This window comes from Engraulis encrasicolus, chromosome 19, assembly GCF_034702125.1.
Source record: "Engraulis encrasicolus isolate BLACKSEA-1 chromosome 19, IST_EnEncr_1.0, whole genome shotgun sequence".
NCBI lineage: Eukaryota > Metazoa > Chordata > Actinopteri > Clupeiformes > Engraulidae > Engraulis > Engraulis encrasicolus.
The window spans coordinates 23,155,589-23,177,115 of NC_085875.1; the positions used below are offsets into that span (position 1 = coordinate 23,155,589).

Consider the following 21,527-nt stretch of genomic DNA (forward strand, 5'->3'; position numbering starts at 1 on the left):
CTCATTATGATTGTTATGATAATATTAATAGCAATAATATAAGCATATAATGTTATTATTATTATTATTATTATTATTATTATTATTATTATTATTATTATTATTATTATTATTATTATTATTATTATTATTATTATTATTATTATTATTATCATCATCATCATTAATCAATACACTGGACTCTGACTGTGCAGCATTTAGCAAGCCAGAGGTGATTATTAGCCCCTAACACCTGTCTCCCCCCGACTTGTTTCAAAAACTGCTGACAGATGACGGTAGGCATAACTGTTTTTTTTACACACAATACTCAGTATTCAGGCAGTGTGATTGGTTGACTGACAGATCCATTACAACCTGAAGAGTTTTTTTGAAGAGTACTTTTTTGGTAGCCTGGTTCACACCAGACGGTGTGTGTGTAGCTTTGGCGCCCCCTGGCGGAGCAGAGCTTCACACACTACCGTCTGGTACACAGCCATAGAGCACGCTCCGTCTCCAACCAGAAAATAGACGGAGCATTTATTTCTTAAATATAAACGGTAACTCACATTGAGGAGTCACAAGACAGATTAGAGACTATATTGACTCTTTAAAGATCAACAGGAAGGTTTTTGAAGGAATTTGTTGGTGAGGAGGCCGTGCAGAAGCAATAAATTCTCAGCCTATTTTCTGGTTGGAGACGGAGCGTGCTCTATGGCTGTGTACCAGACGGTAGTGTGTGTAGCTCTGCTCCGCCAGGGGGCGCCAAAGCTACACACACACCGTCTGGTGTGAACCAGGCTACTTTTTTGGTGGCACAACTGAGATGACAGAAACGGACTGACCCACAATGCGAGTTGAGCTCGCCCCATGCAAAGTCAATGACATCCTTCAGCGGTCGGAGCCAGTATGAAACGGCCCTAAGGAAGTCTGACTGACAGAGCTCTTGGAACCCACAGGCCCGTCAGGCTCATATAACCTCAAGAGGTTAGAGGTCACATTATGTGGCCATGCCAGCAGCAGCTGTCCAACTGCACCACATAGCATCCCCCACAAACAGCCACTTACTGAGAGGCAGACATTTGTTCTGGGAAAAAGAGCTGTGCAAAATACAGCCTCAGCGAAAATCTAAGTCGTGTTCCATGACTACCACTTCCTTTTGTTTTTGCCCCTAACTCTCGCTTTTTGGGATGCATGTGAAAGTGTAGTGTGTGTCCCAAATACTTCAGGGAGACAGGTGAAATGCTTCAAACTTGAGGGTAGACCCCACACCCCCCTCGAACTACACAATGTTTATGACAATTGCGTTATGACACTGTTATGACACTGTCATGTCATATTGATGACGCCGCTGTCAAGTAAAGTCTTACCTGACTAAGAGTTCATCTATTATGGTATTATGTAGTGAGGCTTTCTGCTCTCGTCTCTCCACTTACCTGCGAATGTATCCTCCGCTGATGGCCATCTGTTCGCGCTCGTCCATCACGCGGGCCGGCTGGCTGGACACCACCCCATCCTGGTTGTTGGCCCAGGACTGGCCGCGGTCCTTCAGCCTGCACCACACACCCAAACACACAGTAAGGCGCTCCGTAACACAAAAACACAAACACTTATACGCATGCGTGCCGCTCTCTCTCTCTCTCTCTCTCTCTCTCTCTCTCTCTCTCTCTCTCTCTCTCTCTCTCTCTCTCTCTCTCTCACGCACACGTGCACACACACGCGCGCACACACACACACACACACACACACACACACACACACACACACACACACACACACACACACACACACACACACACACACACACACACACACACACACACATATGCATACCAGATAAATAAAGATATATACACTTTAATAACATATTTCATCTTTGCATAACGGTATTTCTGCAGGCTACACAAATTGTGATTAACTATGCTCATGCCATGCTGTTTTATTATTATACAAAACAGTGGCTATTGAACTGGGTTTACATGTGTGAGAAAAGTAATGAATTTATGGACACCATGTTCTGGTAAACCGATGTTATGCACCATTTGAACCATGTTATGGTAAGTAAAAAGTATAGCCTATTATTAACTTTTTACAAAATACTAATGGTAATGGTTATGAGTTTATTTCAGCTATTACAACTGAAGTCAAGTCAACTCAAGTGCACTGTAGTTCACTGTAAAATTCTATAACTGACATTACACAGAGAGATTTGAAATTGCGTTTCCAAATTGAACGTGTCTTATCTCCATGAGCTCAGCACTCTTATTATCTTTCTATTCCCACAGTAATTACAGACTAGAGAGACACAGGTGCTCTTTAATGTAGGTGTGCTCGGTCAGGTAGGGTCTGGCTAACAAAAGAGGAGGGGGTGGTACACTCTGTTCCATAGATGAGGGACCATGCAGCTCTGCTCATCACGAAAGACTGAACGCCTCCGAAAGACAGACTGCTTTTGTTCTCCCAGCTGCCCACATATTAGGGAACAAATGGTGTTTTTTTTCTCTTTTTCAGAATATGGTCTGCCATGACATTCAACACTGCCACTCAAATTCTATGTAATCACCCAGTTCAAGACTCACTCCAAAACTGAGATATCAGCAAATATCACATATTACAAAAAAACATGCTAACAAGACAAACCGATAGCACCCTGAAAAACAGACAACACAGACAAACGGGCAGACAGACTAATAGACAGACAGACAGACAGACAGACAGACAGACAGACAGACATATACAGACAGACAGACAGACAGGCAGACAGACAGGCAGACGGACGGACGGACCAAAAGACTGGGAGTGCAGGCATAGGAGTATAGGCAAGGTGTACTGTTCAGGTACAGCATGACAATGGACATGATGGACAAGATGGCAGAATTTAAATAAACTGTCAGGTTATACTGACAACAGGATGACGAAAACACAGACACCACATCACATGAAGAACATTCACATACACAAACACAGTTAGTACATATTATCTGGCATTCAAATGGTCTGGTCTGGAAATAGAGATGTCTGAAGAAGCAGCCACTGGTAATACATTGATGTTAAAAAAAAAATCTGTAATGTATTATGCACGACACAGATAGTCTGATAGTACCCCCAGCTATGTCTAGTCAAAAAAGGAAATCATTTGTTCCTAAATCTACTTTGAATAATTATTTTTGGGCAGTTAGTGACCTCCAAACCAGACTACTATTTGATGCCATTGATATTTCATCAGAAACAGCTGTGAGTTGAATCACAAGTGTCGTAGCATTAAACAAATGGGACTTTCAAATCTGAACTCATACATTTACTTAACAGGAAGGTCATGCTGAAGCCATGCGAATCTTGATTTTATTTTTTCATTTAGCACACAGGTATCAGGCAGATGTGGATTTATGACACTTAACTGATCTGATCTGACCCGCAGCACTGCTGGGTCTAATGGTGTTAGCCTTAGCCTACTCTGTGAGTGTTGAATGAACACTGCAATATCTACCGTGCAGCTCAGTATAGCCTAGAGATCTGATCTACTTAGAAGGTCTAGAGGACACATCCGACCAGCCGCACCGCTGCACAGTTCAACACTTGCAGTGTCAATTTAACATCTTCTAGATTGTATTCAGGTCCCAGAGTACTCTCTAAGTGTTGAAGTAAACACTGCTGGGTGTACTGTATAGCTTGCAGCTACTCAATATGCAGCCGGGTGCGTCTCGTCTGTGCCATTGTTTATCACTGTGATGGGCGTGTGGTATAGAGAGGCCCGGGGGTGCCTGCATAGAGACTGAAGCATACAGGGGCGCTGACAGCTTTTGCTGGGCCCAGGACAAAGTCATCTGAAAGGGCCCCTCCAGGCCCATAGATACAATGTAATGAAGACCCATTTCTGGGCCCCCTCTCTCGCTGGGCCCCGGGACAACTGTCCCCTTTGTCCCCCCCTTTCAGTACCTCTGGCTGCGTAGTGATTGTATTATATATGAAGCCTGTGCTGTGTGCATCCTATCCGCGCAGTAAACCCGGCCGAGGGCACTGCACTGATAGATAGATAGACAGCGATGCGCAGGTGAACTGGAGCTGAATGGGAAATTGATAGTGACTACATGCTAATGTCTGTTGGTGGTGTGTGTGTGTGTGTGTGTGTGTGTGTGTGTGTGTGTGTGTGTGTGTGTGTGTGTGTGTGTGTGTGTGTGTGTGTGTGTGTGTGTGTGTGTGTGTGTGTGTGTGTGTGTGTGTGCATGTGTGTGTAAGTGTCAGGATGGGGGAGCAGAGAGAGAGAGAGAGAGAGAGAGAGAGAGAGAGAGAGAGGCAGAAACAGAGACAGAGAGACATCGAGAGAACAAGAGAACGAGAGAACGAGAGAACGAGAGGACGAGAGAACGAGAGAACGAGAGGACGAGAGAAGAAGAGAACGAGAGAACAAGGGAGCAAGACAGAGAGTGAAAAGAGAGCCAACTGGGGCTCAGGTGAGTGAGTGTGTGGCAGCATCTGTGATGGTGGTGATAGGCTGTTGAATAAAATAGGTATGAACTGCTGCAGCCAGATGAGCGATAGATGATGGATGGATGGATGGATGGATGGATGGATGGATGGATGGATGGATGGATGGATGGATGGATTCATGGATGGATGGATGGATGGATGGATGCTCCATGAGTGTACTCTGCACTCAACATGTACAGTAAAGCACTTGTGGAAATGGCCATTGAACCTCTGTGTGAATCTATCTACTCTACTGCCTGCTGAGAAATTATATTTCTGTCAAAAACACACCGATGTATAAAAATAGAGAACAGCACATTTGTATTCATACTGCATTTGCACATATTTGTATGCATACAGCGAAAACTATGAACCAACCACTAAACTGTGATGTTTTTTAGCCCAATTCCCCTTTCCTGCCCTACAGGATGTTTTCCGTGCCAAGCCATGTCCAGACACATTACTGCACTACAAAGAATTTGCCATGAGATCTTCTGGTTAATCAAATCACCAGTGGAACAACGTGCCCGTTTTCGATTAGTTTGACGGCACACCCATGGACCCCACCGCCTGACACACACGCACACACAAGGGCTTACAAAAGTAATTTAAAAAAGTAATTTTAAACTGAAGGCCTAGACCACGGCACACGCAACCAAATCGACTAGCCACCAGCAAACCTTAATGGGACAAGTCCAAATAACAAGTACACAACGCCACAGCCTTGTCACATGCACGAGCAGTGCAGTAGGGTGAAGGCAGGCCAGGCTAGGCAGCCATTTTCAGAGTCGGTTGGCATTTAAAACTGTCCCCGCTTCGATCAGAGGACCAATGAAGCGTAGCGTGCGCTCAGCGAGCATGGAAATGGCGATGTGGAAAGGCCTAGGGCTAAGGTTAGACGTTACTGTAGAGTATAGCTATAGCTGGGTGCTGCGCTGGGTGATGACGTGTCACTGCTGAGGCATAGGACTACTAAGTTATTATCAGGCCTCAAGCCTTACACATCATGGGCATAGGCTAGCATAGTGGGGGATGGGGTGGAGGAGCTTTTGTCTGGGCCCAGGCCGACCCTCTTAACTCTTTCATGCAAAGCCTCTCTGACAAGCTTGTTGTTATTACCAACATGGTAATGACCAAGTATTACTCTCTGCAATATTGTAGCAATGCTATTATGATGTCGTTGACTTCTTCAGCAAACAGTGAAACAGTCATATCCCCGTCGATCCCATCTGCATCCAAAGACTCCTGTTGTCTGGTCTTGCTCCTGCCACATTACTCCATTCACCTCCATTACTATTCACCAATGATGTGATGAAGGTGGAAAGATAAAAGGCATAATCTCAATGTGGTACTGGATGGCATTACACTGTACAGCGACAACAGATACATTTGGGCTTGGTGGTATAGAACAGACATTCTAACCAGCAAAAAGACACAGGTCACCGCCGCAACCCCGTCACAACGAGTTGTAGGGTATTGTGCATTACTTGAGTGTGTCCGAGAGTCTGTTTTCAAATGCTGAGATACACAGTATTTGGGACGTCCAATAATATACACGTACCTTGGTGAGCTATGGTGGGGTAAAGCAATGATGTAGCATGGTATAGCTCAAAATGTGCCATATTATAGTGTAGTGTGCATGGCACAGTATAGAGAGCAATGAGGTACCTTGGTATGACAAGTATTCATGGCATGAGGAGTGCAATCATGAGCAATGAGGTATCTTGGTGTGACGGTATGATGCCACTATAGCTTGGCATGGCTTAGGCAGGTGTAAACAGCATGCACGGCAACCAGCAGTGACTGTTTTCAGTCACATTGTCAAGGTACAGAAACCACCAAACCACACGATTTTAATGCAGTTTCAAGCAAGCATGCAGTTAGGTAAGCGGGCAGGCAAGGCGGTCGGACGGACGAGTGGACTCTGCATGCATTTGGGCGGTGGCACCTACTTGTTACAGCATGGGCATACGCCACAGAGATTGCCAAGATCCGTCAAATTCTTTTCGGCCTCTTTCATGTCCTTATTGATCTGATCCATTCCTTCCTCGATGCGCTCCAGTTGCTCTGGTTACGTGTTACGCGTCAAATTATAATAAGCCCCCCCCATCCCAAAAGAACAGCACAAGAACAACAAGGCAAAAACAACACCACCACCAATCGAAAATAAAAAAGGAAGTAGAATAAGAGAACGGGGGAGGTATAGGGGAACAAAGAGGAGACAAAGAACATAGTCATAGTTACTCACACAGACAAACAACAATAACGGACACCAGCACACAGCTGCTACACAGGCTCACAACCAGCTCGTCAGACACTATGACTAGGCCTGAATATATGAAGCCAAAGGGTCCCCCTTTGCGTTGAAAAGTGACCCCCTTTTGCATTGGACCTCCATTAGACAAGTTTCACTGATGGTTACGTTAGCAACATGGCGTTATGCGTCACGATGCGACGCAAAAGCGGGACCTTTGGCGTCATATATTAAGGCCTGGTCATAAATATACTTTTAGTGCCATATATTGACGCGTTGGGTGTGAGATTGGGGTGACACAGCACACAGGGAGCTGGTGACCTTTTTTGACCTTGACCTTGTAGTACCTACTTGCTACAAGGACACAGTTCCATTATGCCACAGCATTTCCCCGGATCTTTTAAACTTTTCTCGGCCTCCATCATGTCTTTGTTGACCTGGTTCATGCCCCCCTCAATACGATCAAGTTGTTCTGGTCAAGACAAAGGGGAGGGGGATGGTAACAATGAAATGAGTTGTTTTGTATGATGAAAAAATGCAAATAAAAAATAAAATGCAAATAGTTGTTTCATGAGAGATAAAGAATAAAACATTGAAATAATAAAAACAAACATGGAAACAAAATGATGAAATGTCAACCAATCTTCAAGCAAAGCAAGCATGATGATGGACGGAAACATGCTGTACACATTTACAATGATAAAAAATTAAAATGAAAGCATTAGCAGTTTTTTGTCATTCTCTGTAAATCACTACAACTACAGCAAAGAGGGCAGTTTTCAGAGATGTAAAAGTAAAGTGAAAGTTTAAAAAAAAAGAATCACAGTTTCCTTCCAACACAGATAACTTACATGCGTTAAAAGTAGACCTGTATGCTTGTCTTACGATCAACTGACTCTGCACTGGTTGGATCAAGTTTGTAGTGGGCTCTTTTTCTTTTTGTTCTTTTTCAGTAACAACACAGTCTATCTACAATGGAGTAAATGGTGCAATAGAGAAGTTATGTAATATCATGTGCTATATTGTACATACACCATGAATTTACTTTTTCTTTTGACACCTCTGGCAGTTTTAGCGATGAATTAGAATCCTCACAGTTTGGTCAATACAGCCCGGGAATATCAGGCTGTACGTCTGCAGAAAGTATATTGTATTTCAATATCCATTTAGTAAATATGTGAGGGATCTTCTCATCAATAACTTGTTGTAACTTGTTGTGACAAGACACAAACGCAGGCTACACTTAGGCCAGGCTGACAGCCCAAGTTATTATATATATGTGACAGGCATAGGTTATCTAAGGGTTTGACACAAGTAATCTGTTTACACTTGTACAGCATGAGAGTGTTTCAGTGAGCTTGTGAAAGAAAAGGAAGGAAGGAAAGAAAAAAGAAAGAAAGAAAGAAAGAAAGAAAGAAAGAAAGAAAGAAAGAAAGAAGTTAAACTCCATTAGCAAGCAATGCTGATAGAATTAAAAGACTGAGAAGAGAAATGCTTTTGGATGGGCATGGGCATTGCATGCATTACTGTGCATCGACCTGTGCAGCGAAATGAGCAAAATGGTAGCAATGCTGCTCCATTCCACTGTTGAATGGAAGGCTTGTGTCTCAAGCCATATGATTGAGGCTAAATTAAGCATCTTCAAGGATCATGACAGCTCTTTATAATCCCAAGGACAAGGAGAACATGAAGCGGGAAATACATTTTGTCAATTTATTTATCATACGGCCATAACATTTAAGTATTTCATTACAGTTTCTGGAATGAGTGAGCTTAGTGTCATTCTGATGTTGTCTTGATATTGTCCATGTACTGTAGTCCTTCCCAGCACACTTCCCAGGACCACTATTTGGTCGATGTTGGTGATGTGTGTCAAGTTTGAAGGGGACACTATGGGAATCTATTTGAATCCCTTTTGCATGGGCAATTTGCAGCACAATTTTCCTAACACTTCGTAACAGGACACATGATAAAGACCCTTAGCCTCAAGAGATGTGTCCTAATGGACTAGGCTATGTGATTGGGATGTCCTTGAACTGTCCTTGAACTTGAACTGTCCTTTAACTGTACAGTTGCTGAAACTGCAATGTGCAGTTCCCCCAATCAGAAACCTCTATACATTTGACTGTTTCCTGGTAGGCTATTCAATAGTTATGCCCTTGCTATGTCCGCCTGATTGTTTTCTATTTTCTGGGCCTACTGTATGTTTTGATACGCATGCATACTGCTCACAACCTGCGGAGACGGAGTCCCTTTAGAGTAGTGAGAAGCTCTGGGTTAACAGTGTGTGTGTGTGTGTGTGTGTGTGTGTGTGTGTGTGTGTGTGTGTGTGTGTGTGTGTGTGTGTGTGTGTGTGTGTGTGTGTGTGTGTGTGCGTGTGTGTGTGTGTGTGTGCGCGCGCCTGTGTGCTTGTGCGTGTGTGTGTGTGTGTTCATGCCCACAACCTATGCACCCAGCAGAGTAGAGGAGCCATTAGAGAGACCCACTGGGGGCCAGCCGACGTCTCCCCATCTTACAGTAACAGTCAGCAGACGCACACCTCCCCACGCTAACAGCCCAGGCTAGCAGTTAATTACTGTTAACGGGTAATCCCGGGGCTGCAGGAGGGATTAGTGTGGAGAGGGAACGTGACTGCGGAGCAAGGCAGGAGCAGGGAGATGAGGGAAGGAGAGAGGTCTTATCTCCTCTCAGGCTGACGGCTGGGGCTGAGGCTAGGGGTGGACTGGTCATCTGGCATAGCAGGCATTTCCCGGTGGGCCCCATACCCTCGTGGGCCCCTATTTTCAGAGATGTAATTTCTGAATTTCTGAAATGTTTTTTTTTTTTTTTAACACATGCGGGCCCATCGGTGAGTCAGTTCTGTACCACTAGTTATGGTGCCCGGGGCCCTTTTTCTCCCCCGGTCCAGCCCAGCCCTGGGCTAGGCAAGCTAAGCTCTCCATTAATGGCGGCTGCTGCCTTCGCCTTCCCTCAGGGTTCAGCGTGAGCGCTGCTTGTTTGAAGCGGCCAGGCAGGGGGCCTTGCAGACATCTTACTCAGCACAGCAGGCTGCCTCGCGGAATGCCTGCATGATTTATTTTTTCTTTGTTTAAATCTCTTTTATCGTGACGGGCAATCTCATCAGATACCATATCAAAGCCCTTCAACTGCTGTGCTGCTGTGTGTACAACTTGGCTGACACGGACTGCTTTAGGATTAATAATGTTCATCCTGATGAAAAAAACTTTTGATCACAAATGTATAATTGTATTACACAGTGATGTGACTAGATTTTTACTCGAGTAGAGGCCAAAATATCATGGCCTGTCTCATTTAAATGGGTCATATTAGCGCATCAAATAAAATCATCATCCCTTCCCTCTTGGGCTCTTATTGTTATTTCGTTCCCCCTAGAAAACACATTTACCGGTAAATACTGGTGCTTGAGTGACAGTATCTAACTGATGTGATTGTGTGTGTGTGTGTGTGTGTGTGTGTGTGTGTGTGTGTGTGTGTGTGTGTGTGTGTGTGTGTGTGTGTGTGTGTGTGTGTGTGTGTGTGTGTGTGTGTGTGTGTGTGTGTGTGTGTGTGAGCATGTGTATGTGTGTGATATCTAGGGAATTGTGGATTAGAGCACGCTGCTGAGGTAATTTAAATCTGTAAATTGATTGCACTGCTACTGAGAGACGCGCGAGGCATCCATTTTTATCCACTTTTGCGGAGCATAGAGGGTGTCTTCACGGTGGCAGGGTAAGCTAATTAAGACACACACACATACACACACACACACACATACTAACACATATGCACACACACACACACACACACACACACACACACACACACACACACACACACACACACACACACACACACACACACACACACACACACACACACACACACACACACACACACACACACACACACACACACACACACACACACACACACACACACACACACACACACACACACACACACACAAAGACAGACATCCCACTCCAGATGTTTATGATCCGCTACGGTGGTTATTTTTCCACCAGGGAGTTGATTTGTGCCTCTTCTAAGATGGCTGACACCTCGTCAGATGATAACGCCGTGCGCCACGCAAATTTCATTCACTTACATTTTCTCTTATCCCGGCTTTGTCACAGCGCTTGCTTCCTTCCTCGGTTACAAATCAATTATTGGTGGGGGGGATGCATATCCTTATCAAAGGGATTATACAGAGGTTCATTCTTAAGCTTGAAGCTTGAAAAATGGGAGATGGGTTTCTTTTTTTGTCATTACCAGGAAAACTGATCACCTCATCCTTCTCCCCAACCACACAAACGCCCGCCATCAACATAGGTACATCTCAACACACGCATGGACACGCGCACACACATGCCCACTTTCGCATGCACACAAGTTTAGTACACTTCCACTTTTGCGCACACACGCTCAATCCTCGCAGGCATGTTAGCTAACTGGCCAGCAGTCTTTGGGATGATATAAAGTTGGATTAGAAGCACATGGAAGGAACACTGCAATTGTTTTAATATTTACACAATATCATTTTTATCTTATCACATTCAATTCGCATGTCCCTTTTCATTATTAAAAAAGTGGAACGCTGTTGCGTAATATTGCAGAATATTGCCGAATGCTCTAAAATGCTCTAGCATGCACTATGTACACGAATGTTCTGCTCCTAAAGTTCCATGATGGCCTTATCCATACAGGGATTCAAGACTCACCTCCTTGCTCGTCCAACATGACCAGGGTTCTGATGCCGGCATCTTTGCTCTAGAACGCCACAGGCACAGGACAGACAGCACACAGTGGGGGAAAGGGAGTATGAGGAAAGAGTAGAAAGAAAAGAGAGAGGACAGAAGAAACATTGATTAGAGACTGGAATACTGTATGTCAGGTGTCACCAACGTTGTGCCAGCGGGCGCCAGGTAGCCCTCCAGGAGCTTCTGAGGTGCCCACCAAGGATGTTAATAAACAGTGACGACTACCAGATTTTAGTCACAGTTAATGCTTTTCTTGATTTAAATATGAGATTATTTATTCTTTACAACCTATAAACAAATTATCATTCAATAATAGTGTGATTTGAGAATGATGCCAAGACATCAGTAGAGGATTTTGAACAAAAGTAGCCCTCGGGTAGCCCTCAGTAGCCCTCGGTAGCCCTCAGACCTAGAAAGGTTGGGGACCCCTGCTGTATGTTAAGTTCTTGGTTGGTTATCTGTAGCTGGTCTCACCATACCATCATACTAATGTCAAACCAAGGGGTTTGGAGTTGCTCAACTGAGAAACAATTATGGATGAGAGAGATGATCTCTGTTGAAGATTGAAATGTGCATCTGATTTTACCCAGTCGAGACATGTATTTACCCTATGCTCGTAGTGTATGTGGGGCAGCCGTGGCCTAGTTAAGGAGATGGGCTTTAGACCAGCGGGTTGAAGGCTCGAATCCCACCCTTCCGCTCCCTACCTCACTCCATGGCTGAAGTGCCCTTGAGCAAGACTCCTAACCGTACACTGCTCCAGGAACTGTAAACAATATCCAAACTTAAAATAACTAAGTTGCTTTTGATAAAAATGTGATGTAATGTGTAATGTGATGTAGTGTAATGCGTTATCATTCACTACCCTTCCTTATACGTCCGGGTATAACCTCCCACGTTCACTGATTGGTCAAATTATCTGCTAACATGAATAACTTCCTTCCAAAAGACCCGCCCAGCCTCCTTCCAGACGACCCGGCTCAAGTGTTATGCGCAGGAAATGTGAATCAAGTGGAAGCTTATGGATGGCAAGGTCAGGCTAGGTTGTATGAATTCACAGAAGATTGCCCTAAACCTTCTATGAGGCACAACATAGGGAGACTGTTCACGCCATAATGCATGCTGTTTCACCAGTGAAACACTGTAATAGTTATTGAAAAGATAACTACCATAGATAGTACTACACTATGACACATAACACAGGGCCTTTAGTAATGCACATTAGTGATGGTCATTGTCATTCTGGTAACAGCAAATTTATGACGCTGTGTCTTAACGGGTTAAGGCAGTCAGACCCAACCTCTTCCTGTCAATAATAAAATATATGGTCGTCGCACACTCAGAACTTCATGCAGTTACATTTAATTAGACGGTCTAATTAAATGTAACTGCATGAAGTTCTGAGTGTGCGACGACCATTCTTTTTCAAGTTGAGTCTATTGTCTGCCGTACGCACCTCAAACGGTGTGCATTTACTGAAACCCAAAGAAAGAAATAATAAAATATATAAAATAGTTTTTAAAAATGTAGTGCAACAAAGTCATAATTTATCATGCACTAGGGTACAGATTGGACTGGTGACTAGGTCTCCTCTTACTTGCAGACATAAAAATGACCTCCTGGCTTTCTCTTAAATGTCAGACACACACACACACACACACACACACACACACACACACACACACACACACACACACACACACACACACACACACACACACACACACACACACACACACACACACACACACACACACACACACACAATCTCATACACACACGCACACACGCACGCATACATACACACACACACAGCTAGTGCGCGGGCTGGGTTCTCTATTGCTGATACATATTATCAGATTGCATACAGTGCTCCAATGCCTACTGAGCATGTATAGGAAATATGACGACTATTCAGCTCACATACAGACACATACACACAGACACATACACACACAGACACACAGACACACAGACACACACACACACACACACACACACACACACACACACACACACACACACACACACACACACACACACACACACACACACACACAGCTAGTGCGCGGGCTGGGTTCCACAAGGCTCTACTGACCTAAATGAAACAGATGATCCTCATTTGTGAGCGGCACACAATCACACACTGTTTCATTAAGCCACTGCTTCCTAAACCTTTTCTGCTGGAAAATATTTTCACAACTAACTCCCCACCCCACCCCCAATATACCCAATATTTGGATAATTTTTAAGTTAAATAATGATTAGTTATTAATACAACTCACTGAAAAAGTACCATTTTATGTTAATAATTGTTAATCTGTGGTTCCCCCTTCTTCATGCTCTGTTCAACCCCCACCCCCAACCCTGCAGTACCTACATGAGTCATGACCACACAGAGGTCCTGGCCCCTGGTTTGGGAACCTCTGCATAATATGGAGCAGATGGAGCATCAGGCCTGATAACACACAGCTACTGTACCATCAGGCACTCTGGATTACCATAAGCGAGACTATATCGACCTTATGCTGTAGAAAGATTATTACTATATGAAAAAATATGGATCTGACACTACACAGAGCATCAACACTTTCAGGCACTTAAGATTACTATAATCAAGACTATGTGGACCGGACGCTGTATCAAAAGATACTTGACCTGACACTATATAAAAAGAAGATTATAAGTGAGACTAGATACTATCTAGTAGAACAACTGTTATAAGCAAGAATATATTGTGTAGACCTGGTGCTTTATCCTTCTCATTGGCACCTTTCACTATGAGCTCAACCCCCACAAAAAGAATGTAGTATGCATGTATGGCTATTGTAGCATATAATCCAATATCCTAGCCTGAGTATCATCCTCCGTAGTGACCGCGCTGGCTCAATACTTTCGCTTGCTGACCACGGAGTCTGACCCTGCAGCCACCCCCGGCAGTTGGAAATTATCTCACTTAATGAGGGAATTAGCCTTTCGCAAAACCCCTCCCACAAACGGCCGCCAACCAATCCGAGCTCAGCAACGGTAACTAAGGAGTGTAGAACTTGTCGAGGTCCGTCAAAAAACCTACGATTTCAGGGAGACGTACAACGTGTGCCTATGGCACCGTGAGGGTCCGACACCATCTGAAGATTAATTAGGACCTCATTTTTTCACTTTCCCGAAGCAAAAACCTCAAGCGGACTGATAACAGGGATGGATTAAGCCATGTGAAGGCTATTAGCTCCAGGTGATCATATTTAAAATTAGCAGGCTAACTGTGCAATCGTCTTGTTTGCTAATATAGCCCCCTTCCCCCTTGCATTTAGCTGGCAGAAAACGTACCCTAAACAAATAATCAATGCATCGCTCAGACTTAAGGACAATATTATATGATATTATAGTATTGGATCCACGGCATTATGATTCAAATTTTATTGGGAAACTACTAGTTGCGTTGTTTAATATGCGCCAAATGCACAGCCCACGGAGCAGCCCCCACCCTCTCTCCTTCCCAGTTTGTGTCTGTGTATATGCGTCGAGTGTGACAGCAAAAAAAGTAACACTGAAATGGGGCTGCGCTTGTTCCAACCTTGTTATGAAGATATTAACTGTCAACTAAAACCATTAAAGTGAACAGAAGAGAAACGCCCAGTGTGACTGCCCAAGAGCTGCGCAGTGTCAGTGCCGAAAGCCCGTCAAAGGTCTTGGCGGACGGCAATGTCCCAGTTTACACCAAGCACTATCAAATGTCCTGGTTACAGACATCACATCGCCATCATCAAGTTGTTGTATTTCAGTTGAATATGTAAGAGGGCTTGGGGAGTGGCTTAGACTATCAGCGAGCCTATTGGCTATTCAGATACTGAACGAATATCTGAATTCCAACTGCCGGGGGTGGCTGCAGGGTCAGACTCCGTGGTCAGCAAGCGAAAGTATTGAGCCAGCGCGGTCACTACGGAGGATGATACTCAGGCTAGCAATATCCACCCTGCAGCTAGGCCACATATCCAGGCGTTAGCCAACTAATGCCATTTGTCTCCGGTGAGTGAGTGAAGTGAATGCTTTATGATATGGGCTAAGGTCAGCAGACTTATCAGTCACCCCGGCCTTCAGGAAACTCAATTAAACACACCTGACCTTTCCCTGCAATTGAAACTAAAATGGCCGACGTGTGGCGTGACGGCAGACATCAATCATGGACACCGCTTCCACACAGCAGTCACATTAACCACCAGCTACGATGATATTATTTATATTTAATGTGTTTGTAGTCCTTGAACTGTCGCCAGCCAACAGTAAGGATACAGCGACAAAGGGCAACACTGTCATTTTCAGGTTTTGTTTAAATCCATCATGCCAGTTTGCTGTTAGTTTTTGGACTTTTCTTTAGCCTTTATTGAGATAGGACAGTCGAAGATGGTGACAGGAAATGAGTGGGACAGAGAGACCGGGAAGGATCAGGAAATTACATCAGGTCGGACTAGAACCCGGAACCCCATCTTTATTGGGCATCTTTATATGGCCTTAGCCCACTGAACCACAGTGCCCCCGTCATGTCATTTTAAACGTGTGATATCCACACACTTAATTTCATGCATCTTAAGAGTCTGTTTCTTTTATCAGCCACTCTCTGCCTCTGACTGTGTCTTTGGTCTTATGTAAAAGAGATAAGGCACGAGGCTCCGCGTCAAGTGTCAAGTGACGCACAACACATTTCACCATCATACATACCAGTGCTAAATGTCTCGTCGCTCTGTAATGTCTCACCAGTCACATGCTGCTGTGCATCAGGGGTAACTGATGTCTGTCCCGCTCAATTCCCATTAGGGTCGAGTGGGCCTAAATCACCTGCCTAAGTGATGTGAGCAGGGTCGTTGACAGCTTTGGTCGGGCCCGGGACAAAGCCACCTGAAAGGCCCCCGCCTGATCAATACATGAAGAGCTCTTTTCCAAAATGAGATATATCCATTTTATAGAATGTTGGGAAATTAACATTTTTGTATTGGACATTCCATTGAAATGCATTGCAAAATTTGAAAGTATTTTCTCAAAAACATTGAATGGCAATAATTCACACATAGATGATAGGACCTCTTAACAGTCAATTCCAATATTAAAATGCAAAAAGTAAAAAATGGTGGATATAGCGTTTTGGAAAAGAGCTCTTCACATACAATGTAAAAGGGGACCCACTTCTGCCCCCCCACACACACACACCCCTCTCCCTGGGCCCAGGGCAACTGACCCCGTTGTCCCCTCCTGCCTAAGTGTGTGACTGTGAGGTGGTGTGGGTCCCACTGCCATTATGAGGACACTGTAGCTAAAAGCTGTGGGAGATCACTATTGATTTAATCATTATGAGGACATGAGACCAGCTCAATGTCTCCTCTGTCCTCCTCAACACTTCTAGAGATAGTAGGCCTATATGGTGGGTATGGAACTGGTAGTCCAGCAGAAGGGGACTTGACTTGACTGTGTGTGTGTGTGTGTGTGTGTGTGTGTGTGCGTGTGCGTGCGTGTGTGCGTGCGTGCGTGCATGCGTGCGTGCGTGCGTGCGTGTGTGTGTGCGTGTGTGCATGCGTGCGTTCGTGTGTGTGTGACAGCAAAATACAGCAAAAGATACATTGTTAGAGAAAGAGTTGAAGAAAAAAAGCTAGAAAAGAAAAAAAGAGGAGAGAGATAGAGAGAGAGAGAAAGAAACATAAAAAATGAAGAGAAGAACAGAAGAGAAAAGAAGAGAAGAGAAAAGAAGAGAGGAGAGAAGAGGAGAGGAGAGGAGAGGAGAGAAGAAGAGAGGAGAGAAAAGAAGAAGAGATGATAGAAAAAATGAGTAAATGAAGTGACCAAAGAAAGCAATTTGCCCAAGCCAAAAGACACGCATGCACGCACCACACACACACACACACACACACACAAACACACACACACACACAAACACACTAGAGTGCATCTTAATATGTGACCTTGCCTCCTCCACTTGCGCTTGTCTCCTCGCCCCGCCTCCTGGCCCCTCCTCCGTGGAGAAAACGATAAAGTTTCCCAGCTGTCAGCCTCGCCACAACAACTTTTGACGGACTGTTTTCTGTTTTTCATTCACCATAACAATTGCAAACGAGAAAAAGACTCTACAATTGAGCTTTTGCAAGATATTGAAATATAATGCTGTTGTCAGTGATGTCATCATGACGAGAAGCGAGTGGAGGAGGCAAGTGGAGGAGGCAAGGTCCCATATTAAGATGCACTCCTACACACACACACAAACACACACACGGCTGAGGTCAACCAGTGGCCTTCTGGGAGCACAGTGGGGAGAGGGAAGAGAGCTGATGACAGAGTCGAGTACCCTGCTTTAGTCTCTCTTGCTCTCCACTGCCCTCTGTGCTCTACACACACGCACACATGCACGCGCACACATGCACATACTGTACACACACACGCACACACATGCGCGCACACACATGCACACACACTCATGCACGAGTGGGCACACGTGCACACACACTCATGCACGAGTGCGCACGCGCGCACACACACACACACACACACACACAGATGTGCACACACAATACACACACACACATTCGGCCAGAGTCGTTAGAGGGAGGAGGAGGACCCTTTTACTAGTCTCTCTCTCTCTCTCTCTCTCTCTCTCTCTCTCTCTCTCTCTCTCTCTCTCTCTCTCTCCTGCCCTCTGCGCTCCACAAAGCGCTAAGACCCCATTTACAGCACAGACTGCTGACAGACCTGAGCCTTTCACTCTCACACTAATCCCAATCAGCCCACCGACACACACACACACACACACACACACACACACACACACACACACACACACACACACACACACACACACACACACACACACACACACACACACACACACACACACACAGACTATGGTGTACATACGCACCTGCTTCCATACACACACACAAACACACACACACACACACACACACACACACACACACACACACAGACACACAGACACACACACACACACACACACACACACACACACACACACACACACACACACACACACACACACACGGCAAGACACACACATGCACACACGCATACGCACAGGCGCGCAGGCACACAGGCACGCACAGACACACACACAGACACACACACACACACACACACACACACACACACACACACACACACACACACACACACACACACACACACACACACACACACACACACACACACACACGTACACACGCACACACACACACACACACACAGTAATTCCAATCGGTCGCCATTAAACAGCCGTGCCACTCTGGCTCTCAGGAAAGGATTTAATCCCCTACAGCTAAATTTACAGCAGTCTCGTGTCACCAGTCAGGCATTGTGTGTGTGTGTGTGTGTGTGTGTGTGTGTGTGTGTGTGTGTGTGTGTGTGTGTGTGTGTGTGTGTGTGTGTGTGTGTGTGTGTGTGTGTGTGCGTGCGCGTGCGTGCGTGCGTGTGAGCGTGCGTGTGTGTGTGTGTGTGTGTGTGTGTGTGTGTGTGTGTGTGTGTGTGTGTGTGTTTAATGTGTCAGAATCAACCCACAGAATGTAGAACAGGCCGCAAGTGTAAATGTGTCAAGCTCAAAGCAGTAAAAGGGGTCTCAGAAGACCAGTTGAAGTTTACTGTAACAGACATAATAATGAAAACCTAATGCTCTTCTATGCACTGAGTCTCATAAAGAGACTGACAGTACAATTTATGAATTACTGTCATTTTTTATTTGTGTCTTTATTGCACATAGAAAGGACAGTGAAGCTCATGATCATTGGGAAATGACCCAGGTTGGGCTCGGACCTGGGTTCCCATGGGCATGCAAGCCCGTTCATGGCACAATGCATCAGTGCAATGCGCAACTTGACCCCCTTGCAATGCTGATTTTAAACGGACTTTGTTTTAGACTGGCCATGAACATGTATTCAGCGCTGCGCAGCCTTGGAATGACTGGAAAATAATAGCTATCCAAACACTGAATACACAAAGCCATGAAACAGCTGGTCAACAACGGCAGCCATTGAAACCTGTTTCCATGTTCAGCCTATCTTGTGTAGTGCCTGGGGGGGAACTGAGATTGAGTGCAGTCTTCCTGCGGGAATCAAATACCCGACGCGCAAAGCAAGCCTTGGTGAGTGAATGCCAGTAGCACTGACTGGCAATATTCATTAAAAAATGAATTCAGAATTAGAATGTGGCATCTTTGTCCAAATACAGGTTCACTTGTGAGAGTTTAGTAAGTAGTACAAAAATGACAGCTCTGAGGTAAATGTAACTGAGATCTGAACGTGTGTGTGTGTGTGTGTGTGTGTGTGTGTGTGTGTGTGTGTGTGTGTGTGTGTGTGTGTGTGTGTGTGTGTGTGTGTGTGTGTGTGTGTGTGTGTGTGTGTGTGTGTGTGTGTGTGTGTGTGTGTGTTACCTCCTCCACCAGCTGCAGCATACGCCGGGTGCTCTCCAGCGACTGTAGAAGAAGAAGAAGAAGAAGAAGAAGAAGAAGAAGAAGGAGAGAAAAAAGAGAAAGAAAGAACGGAAAAGAAACAGAAAGGACAGATGGTTAGACAGGGTACAGCATAGTGCACACAGCTGTAGAGGGACAGAGCCCCCAGGGAAAGTTTTAACAAGGTGTGTGTGTGTGTGTGTGTGTGTGTGTGCGTGTGCGTGTGCGCGTGTGTGTGTGTGTGTGTGTGTGTGTGTGTGTGTGTGTGTGTGTGTGTGTGTGTGTGTGTGTGTGTGTGTGTGTGTGTATAGGGAGTGTAAACATATGTTCACTCTCTCTCTCTCTCTCTCTCTCTCTCTCTCTCTCTCTCTCTCTCTGTATCTGTCACTTAGATAGTGGCGTCCCCTTGTTTCATTACGCGCTGGCCTTTTCCCCAGTGACACCCACAATCAGGCTAATGTGACAAGCAGAGAGTCTCCCCGGTGACGTGCTGTGACAACTGAGGCAAATATTTACTGAGACTGGTGACAGACACCGCTTGGTGAGGCAGAGAGCTTTGAGGTGTGTTTACAGTTTTTTTCTGATTGCTAAAGAAGTTCATTATGTAACTTTTGGCTGATTTTACGGATTTTGCGGAGCTCCTCACATGAATACAACAACCTCACACCAAATCAGCGAAACTATCTCTACGACTCGTTCTTGGGAGGTTAGGAGTCTAAGGAGTGTGCTCATCATTTGGAAATTGTGTGTCAAACAGATGAGTAATGTTCACAGTCCTGCAAGACGGGCGTTGTAGGCCTACAAATGGATTGTTTTGGTAGATACGATATGATGAAAGGAAGGTAGGCCTACATGTACGTGTATATGAATCTAAGTGCAGTCATTAGGCCTCTTCCTCTCTTACGTACTGTATTAGGGAATGGCTACACAGGACACATCTGCAGAGTGCCTTAGAGAGGAATAAAGGACATCAGACGATCTACAATGCCGGATAAGATCACAATCAGACATGCACGCACGCACACTCACACACAGACATAAGAGATCAATAACAGAGACACACCACGCACACACGCAGGCACGTGCACACACACACACACGCACACACACACACACACACACACACACACACACACACACACACACACACACACACACACACACACACACACACACTTCCATGACATACCCTCCCTATACCTGCCTAATTGCACTGTTTGGCCATTACTGTTGAGAGGTAGGCTAGTCCGGCTTCCATTTGGCTCCTCATTTTTTCCATCTTCCAGACTGAGAGCATGTTGCATTTTGCATCTCTACTTTTCACTCTAAGACCTTGTTCAGGGCTGGACTGGTCATCTGGCACACAGGGCATTTCCCAAGTGGACTGACAGTCCTCAGGAGTCCATTTTTTAATATTTTTGCATCTCTACTCTTCACACTAAGACCTTGTTCAGCCCCCTGGGGACTGGGCTGACAGTCCTCAGGAGTCGATGTTTTTTTTTACGATGTGTATTTTTGTTTTATTTTCCCCATAGAGACTGACACCCAGTTGTTGTTTTTTAAAGGTATTTTTTTTGTCTTTTTTCGACTTTATTGATGACACCGCCAGGACAGTATAAGAGATGGACAGGGA

At 45.0% G+C, this 21,527-nt stretch overlaps 1 protein-coding gene across 1 annotated transcript in view; it reads right to left on the reverse strand.

Annotated features, from left to right (window-relative positions):
* Positions 1-21,527, reverse strand: part of snap25b (synaptosome associated protein 25b) — a 70,704-nt gene that overhangs the window by 1,994 nt on the left and 47,183 nt on the right. The window contains exons 3-6 of the mRNA XM_063224084.1: positions 19,877-19,918; positions 11,419-11,467; positions 6,396-6,510; positions 1,413-1,529 (exon numbers count right to left, since the gene is read on the reverse strand). Of these exons, the coding sequence (XP_063080154.1) occupies positions 1,413-1,529; positions 6,396-6,510; positions 11,419-11,467; positions 19,877-19,918 (323 nt within the window). The remainder of the gene's footprint in view (positions 1-1,412; positions 1,530-6,395; positions 6,511-11,418; positions 11,468-19,876; positions 19,919-21,527) is intronic.